The 21980-nt window shown below is 44.0% G+C and overlaps 1 protein-coding gene across 2 annotated transcripts in view; it reads right to left on the bottom strand.

The window, feature by feature from the left end:
* DHDDS (dehydrodolichyl diphosphate synthase subunit) overlaps positions 1 to 21980 on the bottom strand; it is a 153622-nt gene that overhangs the window by 89201 nt on the left and 42441 nt on the right. For both annotated transcript variants that reach the window (XM_069224040.1, XM_069224041.1), the window contains exons 4-6: positions 2408 to 2550; positions 2084 to 2200; positions 1309 to 1410 (exon numbers count right to left, since the gene is read on the bottom strand). In XM_069224040.1, the coding sequence (XP_069080141.1) occupies positions 1309 to 1410; positions 2084 to 2200; positions 2408 to 2550 (362 nt within the window). The remainder of the gene's footprint in view (positions 1 to 1308; positions 1411 to 2083; positions 2201 to 2407; positions 2551 to 21980) is intronic.

Here is a 21980-nt window from a genome sequence, read left to right as displayed (position 1 = left end):
GGGTCACCACCAGCAGACAGTGCAGACAAAGAGGCCCGGGACCACCTACAGGTTTACTGAGGGTGAAGGGCCATCACTGCCATTTTGTTGGCCACGCCATCCAAGGTTAATAAACCTTTATAAAAAGGGCCACATTTGCTTAAAAAAAAATCAAACACCATTAGAACAAAGGAAACCTTGCCCCACCCTGCCCCCTCATTGCACCTTAAGTTACCAGGTGAGCCCAACAACACATCATCTTGTTTGAAAATATTATTTTGGCACCAAATCCATTTTATTAATCGATAAAGGCTCGGTACTCATTTTTGTGTAACATGGACGACGCGTCAGGGACAAACCAGTGTGCAATACTGTCGCTGAGGTAGTGTGAACTTCCCAGTCAGAAGGGAATGTACAGACCTGAGCCAGGCCCGCCCTGCCTACAAAACACACAACGGGGAACCATCCAGCCCCACAACATCGCTGAGCATCTCATACAGGTGCTACCATGCAGGTAGATGAAGGGACGGCGACAATCCATGGGTGGAGAAGAAGGGGGGGGGTGCGGGGGCAAGGGCAGACCCAACCTCCAAATATCTCAAAGCATTCATACAATCCACGCGAAAGTATGTCAGTCATAAATGATATCACCCAGTCTCAACAAACAGAGGCCTCTTCCGAGGAGTCCCCGCTAACTCATCAGAGTCCTCTAATAGGCAATCTATCATACCCCTCCATCTCTCCAGGCCTCGCTCATCAAACTCATCTATACACACTCTACGAAGCCGACACTCCTCCGCAGTCGCCGACTCAACAAGATCAGCTAACCAAGCATCATGGTGGGAGAGGGGGAGGGGGAGGTAGGATGAGACAGGCTTATCCAGTGTATCGCAATGCACTGTTTGGCAAGGATGAGTCCCAACTGAGCAAATCTATAAGTCATTTTACGTCCTTTTTTAGGGCAAGGGATCAGACCCATTAGGCAGTGTTTCCTAGTCACCCCCACGTCAATCGCCGTTACTTCCCTCAGTGTTCGCACTATTTGGGTCCAAAAGGGTTGAATCATACAACATACCCATGTCATATGGTCAAAATTAGTGAAAGCCCCATCACAGCAAGCACATCTATCTGGGCGTGTTGGGAATATCCTATGTAGGTGGTGCGGTGTCAGGTAAGCCCGGTGGACGTAATAAAAGTGTATCAACCTAAATTTACTTGAATAATTAATAATCACCATCCAAGATGTCGAAGGAAAACCGGCAGAATGGCTTTTCAATTACAAGGGAAAATAATCAAGTGCAAGATCCAGAAAAGCATAGGAAGGGATACCTGGGCTCCAATAACCCCTGCTCCACGCCCCATGCCATTTCTTGCACTGCATTGGCCATCTCTTGGCGGGAAGTGTATGCAAAGCAGACATTCAAGAAACACCTAGGAGAGAAAAGAACAAGAATAAGGTAGGAAACACAACTCAAGTATGGCACGTTTGGAAGAAGACCTGCTGGGAAGGAGTCAGCAGGTAGGCAGGGATTGAAAGCACTGCTTTCCTGTTAAAAGTGAATATTCAAAGAAAGCTCAATTTAATTTTAACAAGTTTTGAACTCTACATTTTATATGAAGGGAAGCTAAACTGGTTCCCTTTTTTCCAAATATGTTTGAATTGGATATACAAATTTCTCACAGTAAACTGATTCTACTTTTATTTTATTTTTATTTATTTTTTTAATTGTAAATGTGGAAAGGTTTTGGAAACTTTAGACGGCTTTCTGGCGAGATGAACCTTTCCGAACTCATGAGGAGCACACCTTTTCTAGTGAGCTACTTTTAGAGGTAGGCACATTTTTATTCCATACTTCCACCAAGGCCCTATAAAAGATTTGTACAGAATGATTGAATATCACTCCAGTAAGTAATTTGATAGTCTTGTGATCATCTTCCACAAGTTTATCAAATTTCCCTCTATCCTCTTTATATGAAGGGTGTTCACGTCTCATCAGTTTTGCTACTATTTTGAAATTACTGCATGGGATGAGCTAATTCGTTAACAGCAGGAAGGGATGGTATCTGCACACAACCCAGTTCCTTCAGAATATTCAACACTTACTTGTTATAGCTCCTAGTCTCCATTACAGTTTGTGCGATCAGTTTCTGGATATCCTCCGGCAGCAGTGACAGGTCCCCAAGCACACGGATTTGCACACCATGCTTCTCAAGGTTCTCCCTGTTAAAAATAAATGAAAATTAAACTTTCTGTCCCACTGTTATACAGAACCCCAAGCACCGGAACACAAACATAACAAGGACAATACATATCAAGCCTAACCACCAGCATACCAAGCTCTTCTACTCAAGGGCCCTCAATAACCAAATCTCCGTCAACCCCCAAACATGCAGCCTACGAATGTAATAGCCCTTGATTTGGCATTACTGTTCATCCAGCAGTCTTGCAAATTTCTCCCGGGCGAGTTCCATCAAGCCATCCACTTCCTCCTTCGAGCGCTTGAAGTTCTCAATACTGAAAGCGTAAACAGTCACTTCATGAATGCCCAAATTTAGGCACCAGCGTAAAGTCTGTAAACAAAAAAGAAAGGAAGAATTGAGCACACCCAGCCACGGGCTTTTCTGATACTCAGGAACCTGGGGCATCACCGCTCATGAGGGACAGGAGCTGCAACATTTTACATGAGTAAAACTTAATGGTAAATACACCTATGCTTGTATAAACTGCTAGCGTTCAATTAAGCTTTTCCTTTGGTCACAACCTACACCTTTCAGCAGTGAATAGTGTGCCAGTAAACATATTCAAACAGGGTTCTGGAAGCAAACTAATCCAACGTGACTGATCCCCAAGTATGTGCACCACATGTAATCCGAGCTAATTGCTCAGAAAAGGTGTAGATTTGCTATATTTTGCTGTTGAAGTGTGGCTCTGTGAATCACATAGCTGCAACTGTGTTGGTGGGAAAAGGTGAGAATGTTATAACGTGTGTAGTCTCTTTAACGCAGCTAAGACAGATAATAGGTGAACTTGGTAGTATCATGATTTTCCAAATTGTCACTCCCACCATTTAAATATTTCATCCCACACAGAACGTCATCCCAACCACACCCTGCTGTCCACGATCTCTTGGACAACCGGCAGCTCTGTGGTGGAGGGAAAGGAAGACACCTTTCTTAAGCAAGGAATCCATAGAAAAATCATAAACCATAGAATAATTTCAGGAAGCCAGACATTTTTTTGTTTTAACTTTTCACTTCTCAAGACATTTTTTTAAAAAGTAATTTTAGAAAAAAACATTTACTGCACCCTCTATAACAAAAGGCATATTTTGTTTCTACGGACAGAAGAGCATATTTTGGACAAAGGTGCTGGGTGCCAAAGGAACAATTTATCTCTCAAAGACAGATCGTACACAATTTTTAAAACTGCCGTTGTGACACTTCTTTGCGGGGGGGGGGGGGGGTGTCCAGTTTTTTTTTCTTTTTCAGTGTTTTATGTGGAATTGATCTCCTACCAAAGTATTTTTTCCCCCAGATGAGTAGATCAAAATGGCTGTACCTTGTGTGTGGGCCAAGCATTTGTATGCTGCTTTTAGCTGATTATGTGCTGTTTTTCCCCAGAGAAAGTTAGAATGCTTACATCTTATTAAAACACATGCTCATTTCTAAATGCGAGCCTTTGAGGCTGGAATTATTGAACTGCAATTTATTTTTATTTTTTAAGCGGACAAGGCCACAATCAATGCTTGCAGAGTAGGTGAACGTAATTGGGACAAAATGCAATGTCTTCAACTTAGAGTTTCCCAAAAGGATATATGCCTCTGGGGAAAAATAAAGTTTTTAAAAAGAGTGGCTTGCAAAGCTACGTTGAATTGTTTTTTTGCAACCGAACGATCTGTGTTTCCACCTGTAATCAGTTAAACGTTTTCAAAGCTGAATAAAGTTTGTATTTTACAATTAGTTGTCTGTCTTATTGAAGGGCATTCACAATTATATTCTGTTGCGCTACTGTACTTGCCGCAAATGTCTTATGGGTAAGAATTGTCAATATCAAAAGAGTTTACCTTATGGAAAAGGCCAGCAACAAAGGAAATGGCAGAAGAAACTCTGCATTTGTTACAGGACTGCTGTAGTCAAAAGGCTTCTTCATACCTTCGGATCTGGCTTCCCAGTTATGTTGTTAGTTTCTCCTTTTCAGCCTCAGTTGCGTTGGGTGCATTCAACTGTATTGCATGATAAATGCAGCAGTTCTACAGTTTGCCCTCTTGAAAGAAAATGCCTTTTTTTGCAAGATGACCCCTACATGTCTGGACTGACGCTGCTGGTTTTAGACTTTGAAAGAGCATTGGGAGCTGCTAAAAAGGCACTAGTACCAGTGCAATAACCCTTAAAAAATATATGTGCAATTGAGTGACAGCCAAGTGGCACACTACATTAACTTACTTTTAAGTCCCTCGTCTATGGTACTATGTGTACCTGGGGCCTGTAAGTTAAATGTCACTTGAGGACTGAAGCACTAGGGCCACAGGGAGAGTGACTGAGTAAAACATGGCCACCAGGCTGCCATTGCAGACTGGAAGAGGTGTTTTTTTAAAAAGTATTTTTATTATTTTCCAGTTAACTGAATAATTAATACTGTGGCTGTGTGGTTTCTTACATTGTGACAATCGTGTAGTCCAGAGCATTATTGAAAAAACAGAAGAAAGCATGGAAGTGACTATCATCAAATATACTCTGTCACCCATCATCTGTGGCCCAGGCTCCTCTAGTACCCACTAATGTACAAGACATGGTTATAAAGGGTCATGAACACTTGCAGTTCTCTGTGGATGTGTCTCCATATTGTAGTTCTCATGTTGCTCTTTATTGTACTACTAAAGGACAACTGTCCTCTTAAGCCCAGGTTTTTACATGTTTTTTTCTCTTATTGATGTTTATGTCAACATACTGAAATGATCAAGCACCGCAAATCCCGACTGTATTTTATTACTGACCACCTGTACATGATGTGCTGAGAATTTTCATCCATGCATTGCTGCGATAACTGTATTGCTATCAATGTACTTGCCATGAACCAAAAATCAATAAAACTGGTTTACAAAAAAAAAAAAAAAGAAAATACACAGGTGAGTTATTTGCAAGAACTCTTTACAGAAGGCACCTCTGAGGTTATCAGTGTGTACCCCTTATCAATATACCTCAGGAGTCAAGCAGTCACATTGGGCATAAGAAAACAATAACTCTTAAGCAGTACATTAATCACACGTACATTGCTATGTCACACATTGTGGTCAAAACGAGTTCAAACTCAAATATAGAATAAAGAAGATGAAAAAGAAGAAAAAAAAAAAAAAAAAAAAAGAAAGAGTGCAGTCTTTTCCATTTCTTCTCTCCAAGTATTTGAACCATTTTAGACGATATCAGCCTTCTCATGTCACTTCAGTGTGCAAAGCCATCGCTTTCAAGATTATAAGCACGGTAACCCATCCTTTGCAATCAAGGGCATCCGCGGTGAAAGTCCTAGGATCCCTCACCCCTGCAGCACTCCTGATACAGTCACCAAAGACAACCAGGGAAAAGCTATTCAGATGCAGCTACTCCCTCAGCAGAGTTCTCTGAAAAACTGGGGTTACAGAGATCTGAAGCTTGGACTAGCCTCAGGAGGTAGCCAGGGCACGATCCAATTCTGCCCTCTGGAGTTTTGGCAGAGGTGTTTTTAAAGTGCCAACCTGACCTTGTCTTCCAAACCAAGGCAAAGTCCAAACCTGCCTTTTTATGTTTATAAGTCACCCTTAAGGTAGGCACTAAAAGCTCTGAAGCTAGAATGCATTATAATAAAACGAAAGGCATGTTTTTTTTGTGTTTTACATCTCGACAGTAAAAAACCCACATTGAGTTTTGTTATTTTTACTGTGGTTAAGTCTAGTAGCCCCAATGGCTACTATGAAGTTACACACTGACACCTTAGCAGTGCTAACTTCTGAACGAGACTGCCAATATTGATACTATTCTTCTGATAACTCAAAGTAACATTAAATCCGACATGTTGACCAAGTCAGAATTAATGTAACTGTTTCACAAAACGCAACTTTAGAAAGTTGCCACTTCCTTGCTCAAGTTTTCCAGTAGCCAATTTCAACTGAAAACAGCTGCCGGCCCAGAGACTGCCTGCTGCCTTCCTGGGGAAAAGAGTCAACAATCTTCAGGAAGAGAAATAAAGGACCTGACGAGAGCGGAGGTGTGACCTCCACCTGGCAGGATGATCACAGGTGCCGAGCTTCAAACGGGAAACCAGCTTTGAAGGGCAAATGAGAGTCACACTAGTGAAGGGCTCTCCCATTGCTTATGCACACACACACACACACACACTGGCATCCTGAGCAAGGAGGTTAAACCTGCTGTCAACCTAATTTTATAAGGGGAGTGTAGCCCCAAGGTAGCCACACCAAAGGGATGGGCTAGGGCAGTGGTTCCCAACCTGTGGTCCGGGGACCCATGGGGGTCCATAAGAGCCTAGAAAATAAAAAAAATATTAACAAATGTTGACAAATTAGGTCCCCAGCTAACAGTAATGACTCAGGCGGGGGTCCCCGGATTCCAATGATGATTCAGTGGGGGTCCCTGGGTTCCATTAATGTTAAAGTGGGGGTCCACAGAAATCAAAAGGTTGGGAACCACTGGGCTAGGGCGCTCCACACACCAAAAGAAGGGTCTGGCCATGATGGGAATGGGCAGAACAGTGCACTCTGGGATAGCTAGATGCCACACTTCCCAGGAGGTTGTCACCAAGTGGGTGGGATAACCTGTTGTCTCATTAACTGACTCCTCCCACAAGCACATAGCTTGTATAAAAGTGGCACTCACACCTCAGATTACAGCTGAAACTGAGAAAGAGGACAGCACCTGCTTAGTCCTTTCACTGCACAAAGGGAGGCTGCACCAGGAGGGACTGCACCTGCTGGACCCTAGCACTGGCAAAAAGGACAGGGTTGCCGTTATGGACGTGAAGATAGATTCCAAGGGTTAATAAAATAAAAAAAACACACAACACTTACCTTGATTGTCACTGCCGCCGCAACCACCACACCACCACTTCTCTGCTGCAGGCACAGAGTCCCAGTCTGCCCTGCGGCCAATCTTGACACTGCTTGGAGCAGCATTAGGATTGGCTGGGAATGCCCATCCAGGGCGCTTCCAGGAAGACTGGAAACCTGTGCATGCTCTCTCCAGCCCGGCAACACTGTGCCAGGCTGGAGAGAGCCCTGTGCACATCTGTGTTTGGCTGGCCAAACATACATGCGCATTGAGGGGAGTACACAGTGCACTCCCCTCAGTGCACGTCACAGCCTGTGCCCCTGCCCCTTTAACTACAAAATAATAGTAAACACGGTTCATTATCGTTTTGTAGTAAAAGGTTTGCAGCTTCTGCTGCTGGTATGGTGTTGGGGGGGGGGGGGGGGGGGGGCGGGGAGGGTGTGGCGACGCTCCTTCAACCTAGTGGAGGAGCCAGCCGCGCTTGATTCTGACACCACTGTTTTCCGTGTTTTGGGCAGTTGTTTCATTCTTTGTCTTGTAATTGGGTACAATGTTCCTGTGTCCTTGAGGATATCAGAGTTTTGAGCCAAGATCTCATTTTACATTGGAAACACAGCTTACGTAATGCAGCTACATGTATAGCTACTTGATTTTTCCCCTCAATACCACAAGAGAACCCACCACTTACACAGTATCCTTTTTGGACCATCATCTGTGGCTTATGTATCTGAGTTTCAGACTTCGGTCTCTGAAGAACTGTCTCTTGTCAACATTTTTAGGTATCACATGAAACAGCACATGCACTGTCTGTTAGGACAGAGGTAGTTAGCTTACAACAGGCTCAGAAACCACCCACTACTTGCAAATAGTTGGCTTCATTGTTACACTTATTTGCTTACTTCTTATTAGTCAGCTTTCATACACTTTCATTCCTCTTCTTGTCTTTGTCCCTCCCCTGGAGCATGGATGCATTACTTGTGTTCTTTCACAGCTGATTTTTCAGAATCTACTTTAACATTCTACGTGGCGGAGTGTGTTTTCCAACTCATTCCCTCATGCACTTTCTTCTCCCTGTATTCCTTTTTCTCACTTGTTGTTTTTGTTTTCTCCTGGCCAATCTTGACTTGCCGTTCTTGCTTCCCCACCCACGCTTGCTCATATGAGTCTCCATCTCCTCCTGCCCACCCTCTGGTGTCTGTGTGCATCTCATCTACTCTCTCCTGCCCTCTGTTGTCCATGTGCTGTCCCTGCATTGCCCACCGGTCTTCTGTTGACCGCTTGCTTCTCCAAACCCTTTTGTCCTCATTATTCATCTTGCTGCCCCATCCGTTTCTGTCTGCTGGGGTCAGCTTGATGCCCTCATTCCCTCTAACCCAGACCCTGTTATCACCTTGCATCCCCAGACCCCCCTGTTATCTGTGTGCTTACCCCATCGTCTCTCATGTGACCTCTCAGCCCCCTCCAGCGCAGGTCCCTGTTTTCCTTCCTCTCTTCCTTTGTGATGCCTCATACCAAACCCACTACTTTGCATGTCCCCCCCCCCCTCTTTTTTAAAATAATAAAAAAAAAAAAAAAAAAAAAAAAAAAAAAACACATCATTACCTCTGGCTGTATCATATTCCTTTAAAAAAAGTATTTTAGCCAATGCTCTATAGTAGCAATGCTGCTGTACAAAATGGCTAAAAATCAGAACCAACAGTTCCTGTATGCAGGACTGATTGTCTTTGGCACCACTTGTTCTTTCTTCAGATAAATACATTACCATTCCCTTTTTACAGTGCAACCTGCTTAGATCTTCTATGAACTCAAACTTACTGTAGTGAGCACACTGTACTATTCTGTAATTTGAACCAATTTCTAAGCGTGCATGATAAACATGTATTTTTTTTTTTTTAACAATTCATCATATTTACCTCTTCATTATAATCGATTTTATACAATGCTTACTACCCCCGATGAGGCACCAAAGCACTTAGTGGGAGTATCACCTCTAACTTTGGATTGTGTTGTAGTGTGAGTAACTTCTAGATTAGTAAAAAGTGTTTTGTTTTTTTAATATATTTCTTTTTCTTCTTTTCTTGTGCATCTCTGTACACAGTGCTGTCAACTCACTGGCCACACTACATCAACTATTACCCGTGCCTTCCCCATGCACTGCGTATACCCTTTTATATTGGATGACCGATAGCATGTTTAATGATAGCATTAATAGCAAGACTCTTGACACTCCAAATGACATTTATGAGAACAGTGTTCATGGTAGAGGGCAGAGTTATAGGTAATGTAGAGTGGCTAGCATGTTGACAACACTATATGAAGGTGCGTGAGTTATAGTACATTTTGACTGGGGCAGAAATTATAACTAAGTTATAAATGACTTAGAATTTCTAATGTTTGTTTAGTTTAACTTGGTTTTGTATACAAAAAAAATAATAACGTTTTCCTAACCTAGCCTTAACCTTTGTTTTTTTCCATTGAATTTCTTTTAAATAAAAACATGTTTCAAATCATACTGTGGGTGTTGCAGAGTGGCTTAGAGTGGAGTACAGTGTTGTAGGGTGGAGTGGCAAAGAGTGGAATAGTGTTGTAGAGTCAAGTGTTGTCATCTGGAGAGTCAGTGTCATAGAGGGCAGTGTCGTAGAGTGGAGTAAAGTGTTGTGGAGTGCCATAGAGTAGAGTGGCACAGAGGAGCGTGGAGTGGTGTGAGTCTTCATGTACAATAGAGTGAAGTGGTGTAGAGGGAGCCGAGTAGTGTGTTGTAGAAAGGAATATAGTGGAGCATAGTGTGGAGTACAGTTTTGAACAGTGGCATAAAGTGGGGTATAGTGTCAGAGTAGGGGGGCGGAGAGTTGAAGAACGAAGAATGGAGTAGAGTGGAGAAACACAGAATGGAGAAACGCAGAGTGGAGGGGCGCAGAGTGGAGGGGCGCAGAGAGAAGTGGAGGGGCACAAAGAGACGAGTGGCATAGAGTGGTGTGGCATAGAGTGGTGTGTAGTGGAGTAGTAAGTCTTCGGGAACAATGGTTTCGAGTGGTGTAGACGGAGCAGAGTATAGTGTTGCAGAGGGGAACAGAGTGTTGAAGAGGGGGAACAGAGTGGGGCACAGCGTGGAGTACAATTCTGAAGAGTAGTGTAGTGTGGAGTAGAGTTTTGAAGCGTGGCAGAGTGGAGTATAGTGTTATAGGGTGGAGTGACAGAGTAGAGTAGACAGAATAGGAGTAGAGTGACACCTAGGGGAGGGAAGTAACATCGAGAGAAGTGGAGTGACAATGAGTGGTGTAGAGTGGAGTAGCATGTCGTGTCAGAGTCTTGTGCCGTAGAGTGGAGTGGTGTGTCAGAGTAGCGTGTTAGAGTGGAGTGGCGTGTCGTAGATTGTCATACAGTGGAGTAGAGTGTTATGTCGTGCAGTATCTTAGAGTGGAAATGAGTGGAGTGGGGTAGAGTGGACTTGCATGACCAACAGCGGAGTGGCACGTTGTAGAGTGGAGTGTCATACAGAGCAGTGGAGTAGCATTGAATAGATGGAGTGGCATGTCAGAGTGGCGTGTCGTAGGGTGTCTTAAGAGTGGAGTTGCATAGAGGGGAGTGCTGTACAGTGGAGTGTTATGTCATGCAGTAGAGTGGAGTGTCATACAGTGGAATGGTGTGTTGTAGAGCGGGGTTTAGTACAGTGGAGTATCATCTTGTGTGCTGTGTCGTAATTTTTTTTCTTTTTTTTAAATCTCAATAGGTACCACGTTACTTGCTATGTAGTTTCTAGGAAGTACCGCAGTACTCCGTAAACTTTTAAAAAATATATAAACAAAAGTAAAAATACTTTCCCCTAACTATTGAGACTTTGGTAAAGTGCCTCATACCTTCCTAAAGCTTAAAAAGTTGTAATGACCTATATCTTCTACAGAAATCCAGAACACAGCCAAAGTGTGGTCTAAACAATATGGCTGCCTTTCAATTTTGGAAAGGTTTTTATTAACCAACAATGTTTTGTTTTGCATTCGCTATGTCCAGTATATAGGGAAAGTACTATGGTATACCGTGGACCAATAATATATCATGATATTTTTGCCCCTGATTATTAAAAAGTACTGAACCAATATTTTATTGAATAATCATAACCATAATCTATACTGCGGCCAAATTTCATAAAAAATCCACTCAGCCATGTTGGCTATGTCAGATATAAACATCTAAGGAAAATGCAGTGGGGGGAAAAAAAAACCTTGTTTTGGGACAGCCCTTAATTCTTTGTACCCCTTTAACTAGTCACCACAAAAAACTTTGCAAAGTCAGCCAATTAAAAAAAAGAAAAAGAAAAGAAGAATAGGCCAGCACAGTTTTGTGGAGATTCATAAAACGGCGACAAGGTTATTAGGAAGCAAATAAATGAGTAATTCCTATCTCTGAGAATAGACATATCAACATATCTAAACATAGCAATATGTATACATGCATACAAACATTATAAATATGCTATTTTATGTACAAGGCATAAATTCCACTACATGAATCACCCATAAGCATATATAAATGTAGTGATCTTTAAATGCTCAGACATTACCATGTGTTGCTTTTATTATTTCTATTTAAAGAAATTGCTACACATATCTTGGCTATAATCCCATTTATGCTCTGTGATAGATATATATATATATATATATATATATATATATGGAAAATGTCACTTACCCAGTGTACATCTGTTCGTGGCATGAGACGCTGCAGATTCACATGCTGTGCATATCCCGCCATCTAGTGTTGGGCTCGGAGGGTTACAAGTTGTTTTTCTTCGAAGAAGTCTTTTCGAGTCACGAGATCGAGGGACTCCTCCCCTTTCGGCTCCATTGCGCATGGGCGTCGACTTCATCTTAGATTGTTTTCCCCGCAGCGGGTGAGGTAGGAGTTGTGCATATATGCAATGGAGTAAGTATGTATGTACATAATGTGACTAAAAGTGATATATATATTTACAAATTTACAAGTTTCATCAACTTATAACGGCTACAGGCTCCCGGGAGGTGGGAGGGCGCATGTGAATCTGCAGCGTCTCATGCCACGAACAGATGTACACTGGGTAAGTGACATTTTCCGTTCAATGGCATGTGTAGCTGCAGATACACATGCTGTGCATAGACTAGTAAGCAGTTATCTCCCCAAAAGCGGTGGTTTAGCCTGTAGGAGTTGAAGTTGTTTGAAATAATGTTTGTAATACTGCCTGTCCTACTGTGGCTTGTTGTGTTGTTAACACATCCACACAGTAATGTTTAGTGAATGTATGAGGCGTAGACCATGTGGCTGCCTTACAGATTTCTGTCATTGGTATATTTCCTAGAAAGGCCATGGTGGCGCCTTTCTTTCTAGTGGAGTGTGCCTTTGGTGTAATAGGCAGTTCTCTCTTTGCTTTAACATAACAGGTTTGAATACACTTAACTATCCATTTGGCAATGCCTTGTTTGGATATTGGATTTCCTGCATGAGGTTTTTGAAAAGCTACAAACAATTGTTTTGTTTTGCGAAATTGTTTGGTTCTATCAATGTAATACATTAGGGCTCTTTTTATGTCTAATGTATGTAATGCTCTTTCAGCTACAGAGTTTGGTTCTGGAAAAAACACTGGGAGTTCCACTGTTTGATTTAAGTGGAACAGTGATATAACTTTTGGAAAAAATTTGGGATTCGTGCGTAGAACCACTTTATGTTTGTGTATTTGTATAAAGGGTTCCTGTATGGTAAAGGCTTGTATTTCACTTACTCTTCTAAGAGATGTGATAGCTATTAGGAAGGCTACTTTCCATGTTAAGTATTGCATATCACAAGAGTGCATGGGTTCAAATGGTGGACCCATAAGTCGTGTTAATACAATATTGAGGTTCCATGAAGGAACTAGTGGTGTTCTTGGTGGAATGATCCTTTTTAGACCCTCCATAAATGCTTTTATGACTGGGATTCTAAATAGTGACGTTGAATGTGTAATTTGCAGAGAGGCAGAAATTGCTGAGAGATGTATTTTAATGGATGAAAAAGCTAACCTAGACTTTTGTAAGTGTAGTAAGTAGCTTACAGTGTTTTTCGTGGACGCATGTAATGGTTGAATTTGATTATTATGACAGTAATAAACAAATAGTTTCCATTTATTTGCGTAGCAATGTCTTGTAGTAGGTTTCCTAGCCTGTTTGATGACCTCCATACATTCTTGTGTAAGGTCTAGATATCCAAATTCGAAGACTTCAGGAGCCAGATTGCTAGATTGAGCAATGCTGGATTCGGGTGTCTGATCTGTTGTTTGTGTTGAGTTAACAGATCTGATCTGTTTGGTAGCTTGATATGAGGCACTACTGACAGGTCTAGTAGTGTTGTGGACCATGGTTGTCGTGCCCAAGTTGGTGCTACTAGTATTAGTTTGAGTTTGTTTTGACTCAATTTGTTTACTAGATACGGAATATCCCTGACCAACTCATCCATAACGCATTGCCCTTGGAGTGAGGCTGTGGGTACCTGGATGCAAAGTTTTGGCATTTTGCGTTTTCTTTTGTTGCGAATAGGTCTATTTGCGGTGTTCCCCAGTTTTGGATGTAGGTTTGTAGTATCTGGAGATGAATTTCCCATTCGTGGATCTGTTGGTGATCTCAACTGAGACTGTCGGCTAACTGGTTTTGAATTCCTGGGATGTATGTATGTATGGAGGTATTTGTAGAGCGCATTCCGGCCCGGGGTCATCGAAGCGCTGACTAAGGAAAGGCAGCAATGTCAGTGAAAGAGAAGTAGACGATTATCGAGGAAACAACCAGGTCTTGACCCGTTTCCTAAAGATCAGATAGTTATGCTCTTTTCTAAGATCCAATGGGAGAGAATTCCAAGTCCTAGCGGCTGCTATAGTGAAGGCTTTATCCCCCCACTTCACCTTCTTAGTGCGGGGGACCTGGATGAGAAAGGTATCGGCCGATCGCAGCAACCGTGTCGATCTGTACCATTGAAGTTTAGTAGTAAGATACTTGGGCCCAATCCCGTGCGTGGCTTTATGAGAGATACAAAGAACCTTAAAAGATATGCGTTGGGTTATGGGAAGCCAATGAAGATTTCTAAGGCTTTCCTTAGCAGAGGTAGATCATGGCAGATTCAGTATTAATCTAGCAGCTGTGTTCTGTATCAGCTGCAGTTTTTTAAGAGATTTTTTGTCCAGGTTAAGCAAGAAGGCATTCCCATAGTCCAGTCTGGACCCGACTAACACCAGAGTGGCAGTAACTCTCCATTCTTTAGATAGAAAGGGGAACATTTTCTTCAGTTTTCTCAAAGTCCACATGCAGGTTTTTGTGGTCAGATTGACCTGAGGTTGGAAAGATAAATGATCGTCGAAAAGAAATCCTAGATTCCTAGATGTGGAACCCAGTAGGGGCAAAGTGCCACAATCTTTAGGCCACAAATTAGGGGACCATAGTGCCCTACCTATCCCAAAACAGAGAACTTATGTCTTATCACAGTTCAATTTGAGCCAATTGGCCTTCATCCAACTGCTTACCGCCGACATGCAGGCATTAAACCGAGACGCGACTATCTCCCAATCTTTGTTGCTAGGAATAATAATTTGCGTATCATCTGCATATAAAGTAGGGGTGAAGCCAAAAGACCGTATTAGTTCTGCCAGAGGGGCTACATAGACATTAAACAAAGTGGGGCTAAGTGAGGACCCCTGAGGGACCCCACAGGGCAGAAGGTAGGCCGGGGACCTGAAGTCTCCGCAGCTTACCGTAGACCACCTGTCAGTAAGAAAGGACTCGAGAAGCTTCAGAGCCTGGTCCCTAATACCCACATGATGTAGACGTTCTAACAGGATGTGGGGGGCAATGGTATTAAACCCCGCAGAAAGGTCTAATAGGACCAAAATAACAACCTGCCCCTCATCAACCAACCTCCGAATAGTATCTGATGAGGAGATGAGGGCAGATTCCATGCTATGGGACTTCCGAAATCCATGTTGAGACATATCGAAACCCTCTGAGACTGACTGAGAAATTTATCAACAAAGAACAGGTCAATTTTCTAACATTTTAGCCAGCAAAGGAAGCAGAGCTATAGGACGAAGATTGGTTAAATCATCATATTTCCCCGTTTCCCTCTTTTTTAGAGGAATAATAGTAGTTTCCTTCCAAGCAGATGGATAGATGCAGGAAGTAAGAACTTCTTGGAAGACGGGGACCAGTGCAGATGCTGTCAGCTCCGGGACCAGTTGCAAAATAACCAGAAGGCAGGGGTCTAACGGCGACCCCGATTTGCATTCACGAAGCAGCTTACAGATCATATCTTGAGATGGCATATTGAACTTGGACAGTAGCCTACAGTTATCGAGTGCGGCTGAAAGTGGAACAGAGAGGAGCCCGGCCGGGGTATTGGGCGGGGAGGAGGACCCCTGAGTCTTAGCTACGGTAAAGCTTGAATGAATGTTTAGAATTTAGTTTTCAAAGAAATCTGCAACTTTATTGCAAAAATCGTGAGAGTTGTCCAGCTTAGGTGTGCAAGGGGGGGGGAGGTAAGGGCATTGATAACTCTGAATAACTCTCGCAATGTATTGCGCTATTGGGCGAATGTGATTGTGAATTGCCCAATGCCAAATCTTTTGTGCTAAGAGACACAGCTGTGATGAGTGTGTCCCCTCCCTGTTTGTTTAGGTAATACATTGTTGTCATGTTGTCTGTTTTGACAAGAATGTGTTTGTGGGCTATTAGTGGTTGAAATGCTTTCAATGCTAGAAACACTGCTAGTTCTAGTTGATTTATATGAAGTTGTTTTTGCCAAGTGTCCCATTGTTCCTGGATGCTGTGTTGGTTGAGGTGTGCTCCCCACCCTACCATGGAAGCATCTGTTGTGATCACGTATTGAGGCACTGGGTCCTGGAAAGGCCGCCCTTGGTGTAAATTTATAGGATTCCACCATTGAAGCGAGGTGTGTGTTTGGCGGTCTATAAACACTAGGGGCCTGATTCTAACTTTGGAGGACGGTGTTAAACCGTCCCAAAAGTGGCGGATATACCACCTACCGTATTACGAGTCCATTATATCCTATGGAACTCGTAATACGGTAGGTGGTATATCCGCCACTTTTGGGACGGTTTAACACCGTCCTCCAAAGTTAGAATCAGGCCCTAGATCTTGAAGTTGACCCTGTGCTTGTGTCCATTGTGTCGCTAGGCACTGCTGTAAGGGCCACTTGTGTAATCTTGCATTTGGGACAATGGCTATGCATGAAGACATCATGCCTAGAAGTTTCATCACTAATTTTACTTGATATTGTTGGTTTGGGTGCATGCTTTGTATTACGTTTTGGAATGGTTGTACCCTTTGTGGACTTGGAGTGGCAATCCCTTTTTTGTGTTGATTGTTGCTCCTAAGTATTGTTGTATTTGACACGGTTGTAAGTGTGATTTTATGTAGTTTATTGAGAACCCTCGTTTGTGAAGGGTTTCTATGACGTACTTTGTGTGTTGAAGACACTGTTTCGGAGTGCTGGTTTTTATTAACCAATCGTCTAGATACGGGAATACGTGTATGTGCTGTCTTCTGATATGTGCGGCTACTACTGCAAGGCATTTTGTAAATACCTTTGGTGCTGTTGTTATCCTGAATGGTAACACTTTGAATTGGTAATGCACTCCTTGGATTACAAACCTTAAGTATTTCCTGTGTGAAGGATGTATGGGTATATGGAAGTAAGCATCCATGAGATCTAATGTTGACATGTAGTCTTGTTGTTTGAGCAAGGGGATCACGTCTTGAAGTGTTACCATGTGAAAGTGATCTGATGTAAAGAATTAGGGGGTCATTCTGACCCTGGCGGTCATGGACCGCCAGGGCCGGGGTTGGAGGATGCACCGCCAACAGGCTGGCGGTGCATCAAGGGCAATTCTGACCGCGGCGGTAAAGCCGCGGTCAGAAAAGGGAAACCAGCGGTTTCCCGCCGGTTTTCCCCTGCCCCTGTGAATCCTCCACGGCGGCGCTGCAAGCAGCGCCGCCATGGGGATTCCGACCCCCTTCCCGCCAGCCTGGTTCTGGCGGTTTTCACCGCCAGAACCAGGCTGGCGGGAACGGGTGTCGTGGGGCCCCCTAACAGGGCCCCACATTGATTTTCAGTGTCTGCCTAGCAGACACTGAAAATCGCGACGGGTGCCACTGCACCCATCGCACACCAGCAACTCCGCCGGCTCCATTCGGAGCCGGCTTCATCGTTGCTGGGGCTTTCCCGCTGGGCAGGCGGCCTTTTGGCGGTCGCCCGCCTGCCCAGCGGGAAAGTCATAATGACCGCCGCGGTCATTTGACCGCGGTACGGTCTTCTGGCGGTTCCCGCCAGGCGGGCGGCTTCCGCTGCCCGCGGGGGTCAGAATTACCCCCTTAGTGTTCTGAGATCTAAGATGGGTCTCAGAGTTTTGTCCTTTTTTGGTATTAGAAAATACAGGGAATAAACACCTGTTCCTTTCTGATGGTTGGGTACCAGTTCTATTGCCTCTTTCTGTAACATTGCTTGGACTTCTAGTTGTAACAGATCCAAGTGCTGTTTGGACATGTTGTGTGTTCTTGGAGGCACATTTGGTGGTAATTGTAGGAATTCTATGCAATAACCATGTTGGATAATGGCTAGGACCCACGAGTCAGTAGTTATTTCTTCCCAATTTTTGTAATAATTTGTGAGCTCCCCCCCCCACTGGTGTTGTGTGTTGGGGATTTGTGACATTGAAGTCACTGTTTAGTTTGTGGGGTCTTTGGAATTTCCCTCTGGTTTTAGGGAACTGTCCACCTCTATATTGTCCCCGAAAGCCTCCTCTTTGATATGGTATGTGGGTCTGGCCTGTGAGGTTGAGGGTTCTGTGCTTTGGGCTCGAAACCCCCCTCTAAAGTGTGGCTTCCTAAAGGTGCATCTGCTCTGTGGGGAGTAGAGCGTGCCCATGGCTTTGGCCGTGTCAGTGTCTTTCTTTAGCTTCTCTATAGATGTATCCACCTCCGGCCCAAACAACTGTTGTCCATTAAAGGGCATATTAAGCACAGCCTGCTGGATCTCTGGCTTAAATCCGGAGGTGCGTAGCCATGCGTGTCTCCGAATAGTGACCGCTGTGTTTACAATTCTGGCGGCTGTGTCAGCTGCTTCCATAGCCGATCGTATCTGGTTGTTGGAGATACTTTGGCCCTCTTCCACCACTTGTTGTGCACGCTTTTGAAACTCCTTGGGAAGATGTTCAATAAAATGCTGCATTTCATCCCAATGAGCCCTGTCATATCTTGCCAATAAAGCCTGTGAATTGGCAATGCACCATTGATTAGCTGCCTGTGCTGCAACTCTTTTCCCCGCTGCATCAAACATTCGACTTTCTTTGTCGGGTGGTGGTGCATTTCCAGAGGTCTGAGAGTTTGCCCTTTTGCAGGCTGCGCCTACTACCACTGAGTCAGGTGTTAGTTGTTGCATGATGTACACAGGGTCCGTAGGGGGAGGCTTGTACTTTTTTTCAACCCTAGGTGTAATGGCTCTGCATTTGACAGGGTCTTGAAACACTTGTTTTGCGTGTTTTAGCATCCCTGGTAACATCGTCAGACTCTGGTACTGGCTGTGTGTTGATGACAAAGTATTAAGTAAAAAGTCATCCTCAATAGGTTCTGCATGCAGTGCTACATTGTGAAAAGTAGCTGCTCTGGACACCACCTGCATGTAAGCAGTACTGTCTTCTGGTGGTGACGGTCTTGCTGGGTAGCAATCCGGACTATTGTCAGATACTGGTGCATCATATAGATCCCATGCATCTGGGTCATTGTGGCTCATCCTTGTGTGTGTTGTAGATTGCATCATTGGGGGTGTTGCAATTGGTGACAGTTGCGGTGAGTGCTGTGGCGATGGTGGTGGCGAAAAACGTGGTGGAGTTTTTTCTTTAGCCACTTTTGCTTTTGGCTGTTTATCGGTTTCTTGGAAAGCAAGTTTCCTTTTCATTTTAATAGGGGAAAGAGTTCTTATTTTCCCTGTACCTTTTTGAATATGGAGCCTCCTTTGTGTATAGTCTGGCTCTCCCAGCTCTAATTCTTGTCTAAATTTATGCGCTTGTAGTTGTGCTGAAAGGCCTTGTTCTTCGGAATAAGAGCTTTGTTTCGGCTCCGATGCTGGGTGTTTCGGCACCGAAACGTTTTCCGCAGTCTTTTTCGGCTCTGAAGCCACCTTTTTCGGTTTCGGGGTGCCGATCTCTCGGTGCCGACTTTGGTCGGAGCCGGTATCTCGGTGCCGAGTATACTCTGTGCCGGTATCTCGACCGGAGTCGGATGACTTCGACACGTGTGTGCCCTTTTTCGGTGCCGATTGTTGGTCACCGTGTTTACGGGTTAAGCCATGGCCTGCCGGCGGTGGCGTACCCTGGGCTTTCATTATTTTGGCGTGAGTTTTGGCCGGGGCAGTTTTACTCACGGTTTTCGCCGGCTGCTCACTTTCGGCCTCGTCCGAGTCAGAGTCGGCAATGGAGAAAGTCTCCTCCTCTTCGACGTCGTGGTGTCCTGACGGCACCAATGCCATTTGAAGCCTTCGAGCTCTCCGGTCCCGTAGCGTCTTCTTCGACCGAAATGCCCGACAGGCCTTGCAGGTATCCTCTTTGTGTTCAGGGGACAAACACAAATTACAGACCAAATGCTGGTCTGTGTAAGGATACTTATTGTGGCATTCGGGCAGAAGCGGAATGGGGTCCATTCCATGAGCCTTGAAGATAGACACGGTCGGGCCGACTAGGCCCCGCTGGGGAATCGAAGCCCCGAAGGGCTACCGGAGCTCTTCTTTTATCCGGTGTCGATCTGCTATAACTGACCCGATACCGAACGCAAACAATACCGTCGTATTTTCTGAGATTTAACTAACTTTCCGAACCGAAACACAGAGCGAAGAGGAACACGTCCGAACCCGATGGCGGAAAGAAAACAATCTAAGATGGAGTCGACGCCCATGCGCAATGGAGCAGAAAGGGGAGGAGTCCCTCGATCTTGTGACTCGAAAAGACTTCTTCAAAGAAAAACAACTTGTAACACTCCGAGCCCAACACTAGATGGCGGGATATGCACAGCATGTGTATCTTCAGCTACACATGCCATTGAACATATATATACACACACACATATAAAGTTATATAGTCACTGAAAAAAAATAAAGGCTACAAGGATGTTATAGTTGGGCTCAGATTTCACTCATACAAAACCAGAGAAATTCTGAAGTTATAGCCAGAGTTATTTCAAGTAACTATAACTTGCAGCCCCCTCCCACGGCCGAGTTCAGCCCTGTGGACCCCATCCCCTGGGGCCCACTACATATCGGGAGCCTTGTTTTATATATATAGATTTTTTTTTTGTGGTGAATGGATAGCTACCTTTCTGCCAAATTTGGTGCAATTCCCTCCAGTGGTTCAGGCTATATTCATGTTCAAAGCTCCTAGGGAAATTAACAAAGGATATGAACTTTTTTTTTTTCTCACCCACTTTTTCCTCAACACCCACTTGACGGATCACCCTAAACCTTCCTGTGTACAACAAGATTCTCGGGAACACTAATGTTTTGGAAAATGTTGTGATTTGTCAAACAGCGCCAAAGATATAGCCAAGTCAAAAAATGCTTTTTCTATAAAAAAATAAAAAAATGGTCCTAACTATAACTGCCCACTGGCAACCGCCAGTACCTAGTTAATAAATAAAATAAATATATTAATTGGGGGGTGGGGGGGGCAAAATGTTAGAGGGACGTTATAGTTAGGCTTCCATTTCAAGCCTACAAAACCACAGAAATTCAGCAGTTATAGTTAGAGTTACCTCAAGTAATGCAGTTTTTTCCTAAACATTTTTACTGCAAATATTACATTGATATTATCAAAGATGTTATCAAAGATGTCCTGGGTGCCGTATTTGTGGGGTAATTAGCAGGGCACGGCCAGGCCAGAGTCCAACTCCCTATAAGCACCCAAGCTTGCACCGTGCAAGGCCTTCACCGTGCGCAGGGGCGGTTGCCTGCAAGACCTGGCCTGCAGCTAGACCCTTCAGCCAACTACCCCTAACCACTCAATCCCATGCTGTACACAGGCCTTTGACCGTGCGCGGCGAGAGTTGCCTGGAGCCGCTCTGTATGGGAGAATAGATGTGAGAGGGTGTATCTGGGGGTGAAGGTGGCTGTCAGATTGTCTGTCTGGGTGTGAGAGTGCTTACATCAGTGTTTTAGTCAGTGCGCCAGTGTGCATGTTGGTTTGTGAGTGGGTGCATGAGTGCCTGAGTGGGTGTGTAAGTGTCTGAATGGGAGAAATTGACTGAAGGAGAGAAAGAGAGGGGGAGGAGGTCTCTACATATTTTTTTTTATTCATTTTTTTGTAAAATTATAATAAAATGCCCATATAGGATACCTGGCACTCCAGGGGAAAGCCTTAAGGCTTTCCCTGCAGTATCATTACTTCAGCAAGCACGGAGCTGCTTTGACAGCAGCTTGTTGAAGCATTTAATTTCTGTCAGAGATGAAAGCTCTGCTCTGATGAAAGCTCTGCTGTTTAAAGCAGGTCCTGATAGTGCGCATGGGCATCGAGTCCTTTGTGAGATTGTTTTCCCGCAGAAAGGTAAAGTAAGGAGTGATGAAATGTATGTGTACACACACACACACACCCACTATATATATGAAGATGTCCATGCATTGTATATACATATTTACATAAAGAAAGTACTACAACGGTGACAGGCTTTCGGGAAGCAGGGAAGGCACATGTGAATCTGCAGCACTACATGCCATGAACAGATGTCTACTGGGTAAGTAACATTTTCCATTCAATGGCATGTGTAGCTGCAGATACACATGCTTTGCATATACTGAAAAGCAATCCCCTCCAAAAATAAGCGGTGGCTAGCCTGTAGGAGTTGGAGTAGTTTGAAATAGTGTTTTAAGCACTGCTTGACCAACATTTGCTTGTTGGCGAGATAACAAATTCACACAGTAGT

Source organism: Pleurodeles waltl, chromosome 3_1 (genome assembly GCF_031143425.1).
Source record: "Pleurodeles waltl isolate 20211129_DDA chromosome 3_1, aPleWal1.hap1.20221129, whole genome shotgun sequence".
NCBI classification, from domain to species: domain Eukaryota; kingdom Metazoa; phylum Chordata; class Amphibia; order Caudata; family Salamandridae; genus Pleurodeles; species Pleurodeles waltl.
Note: the sequence above shows the minus strand (reverse complement) of the source record. Positions and strands in the feature narration are given on the sequence as shown.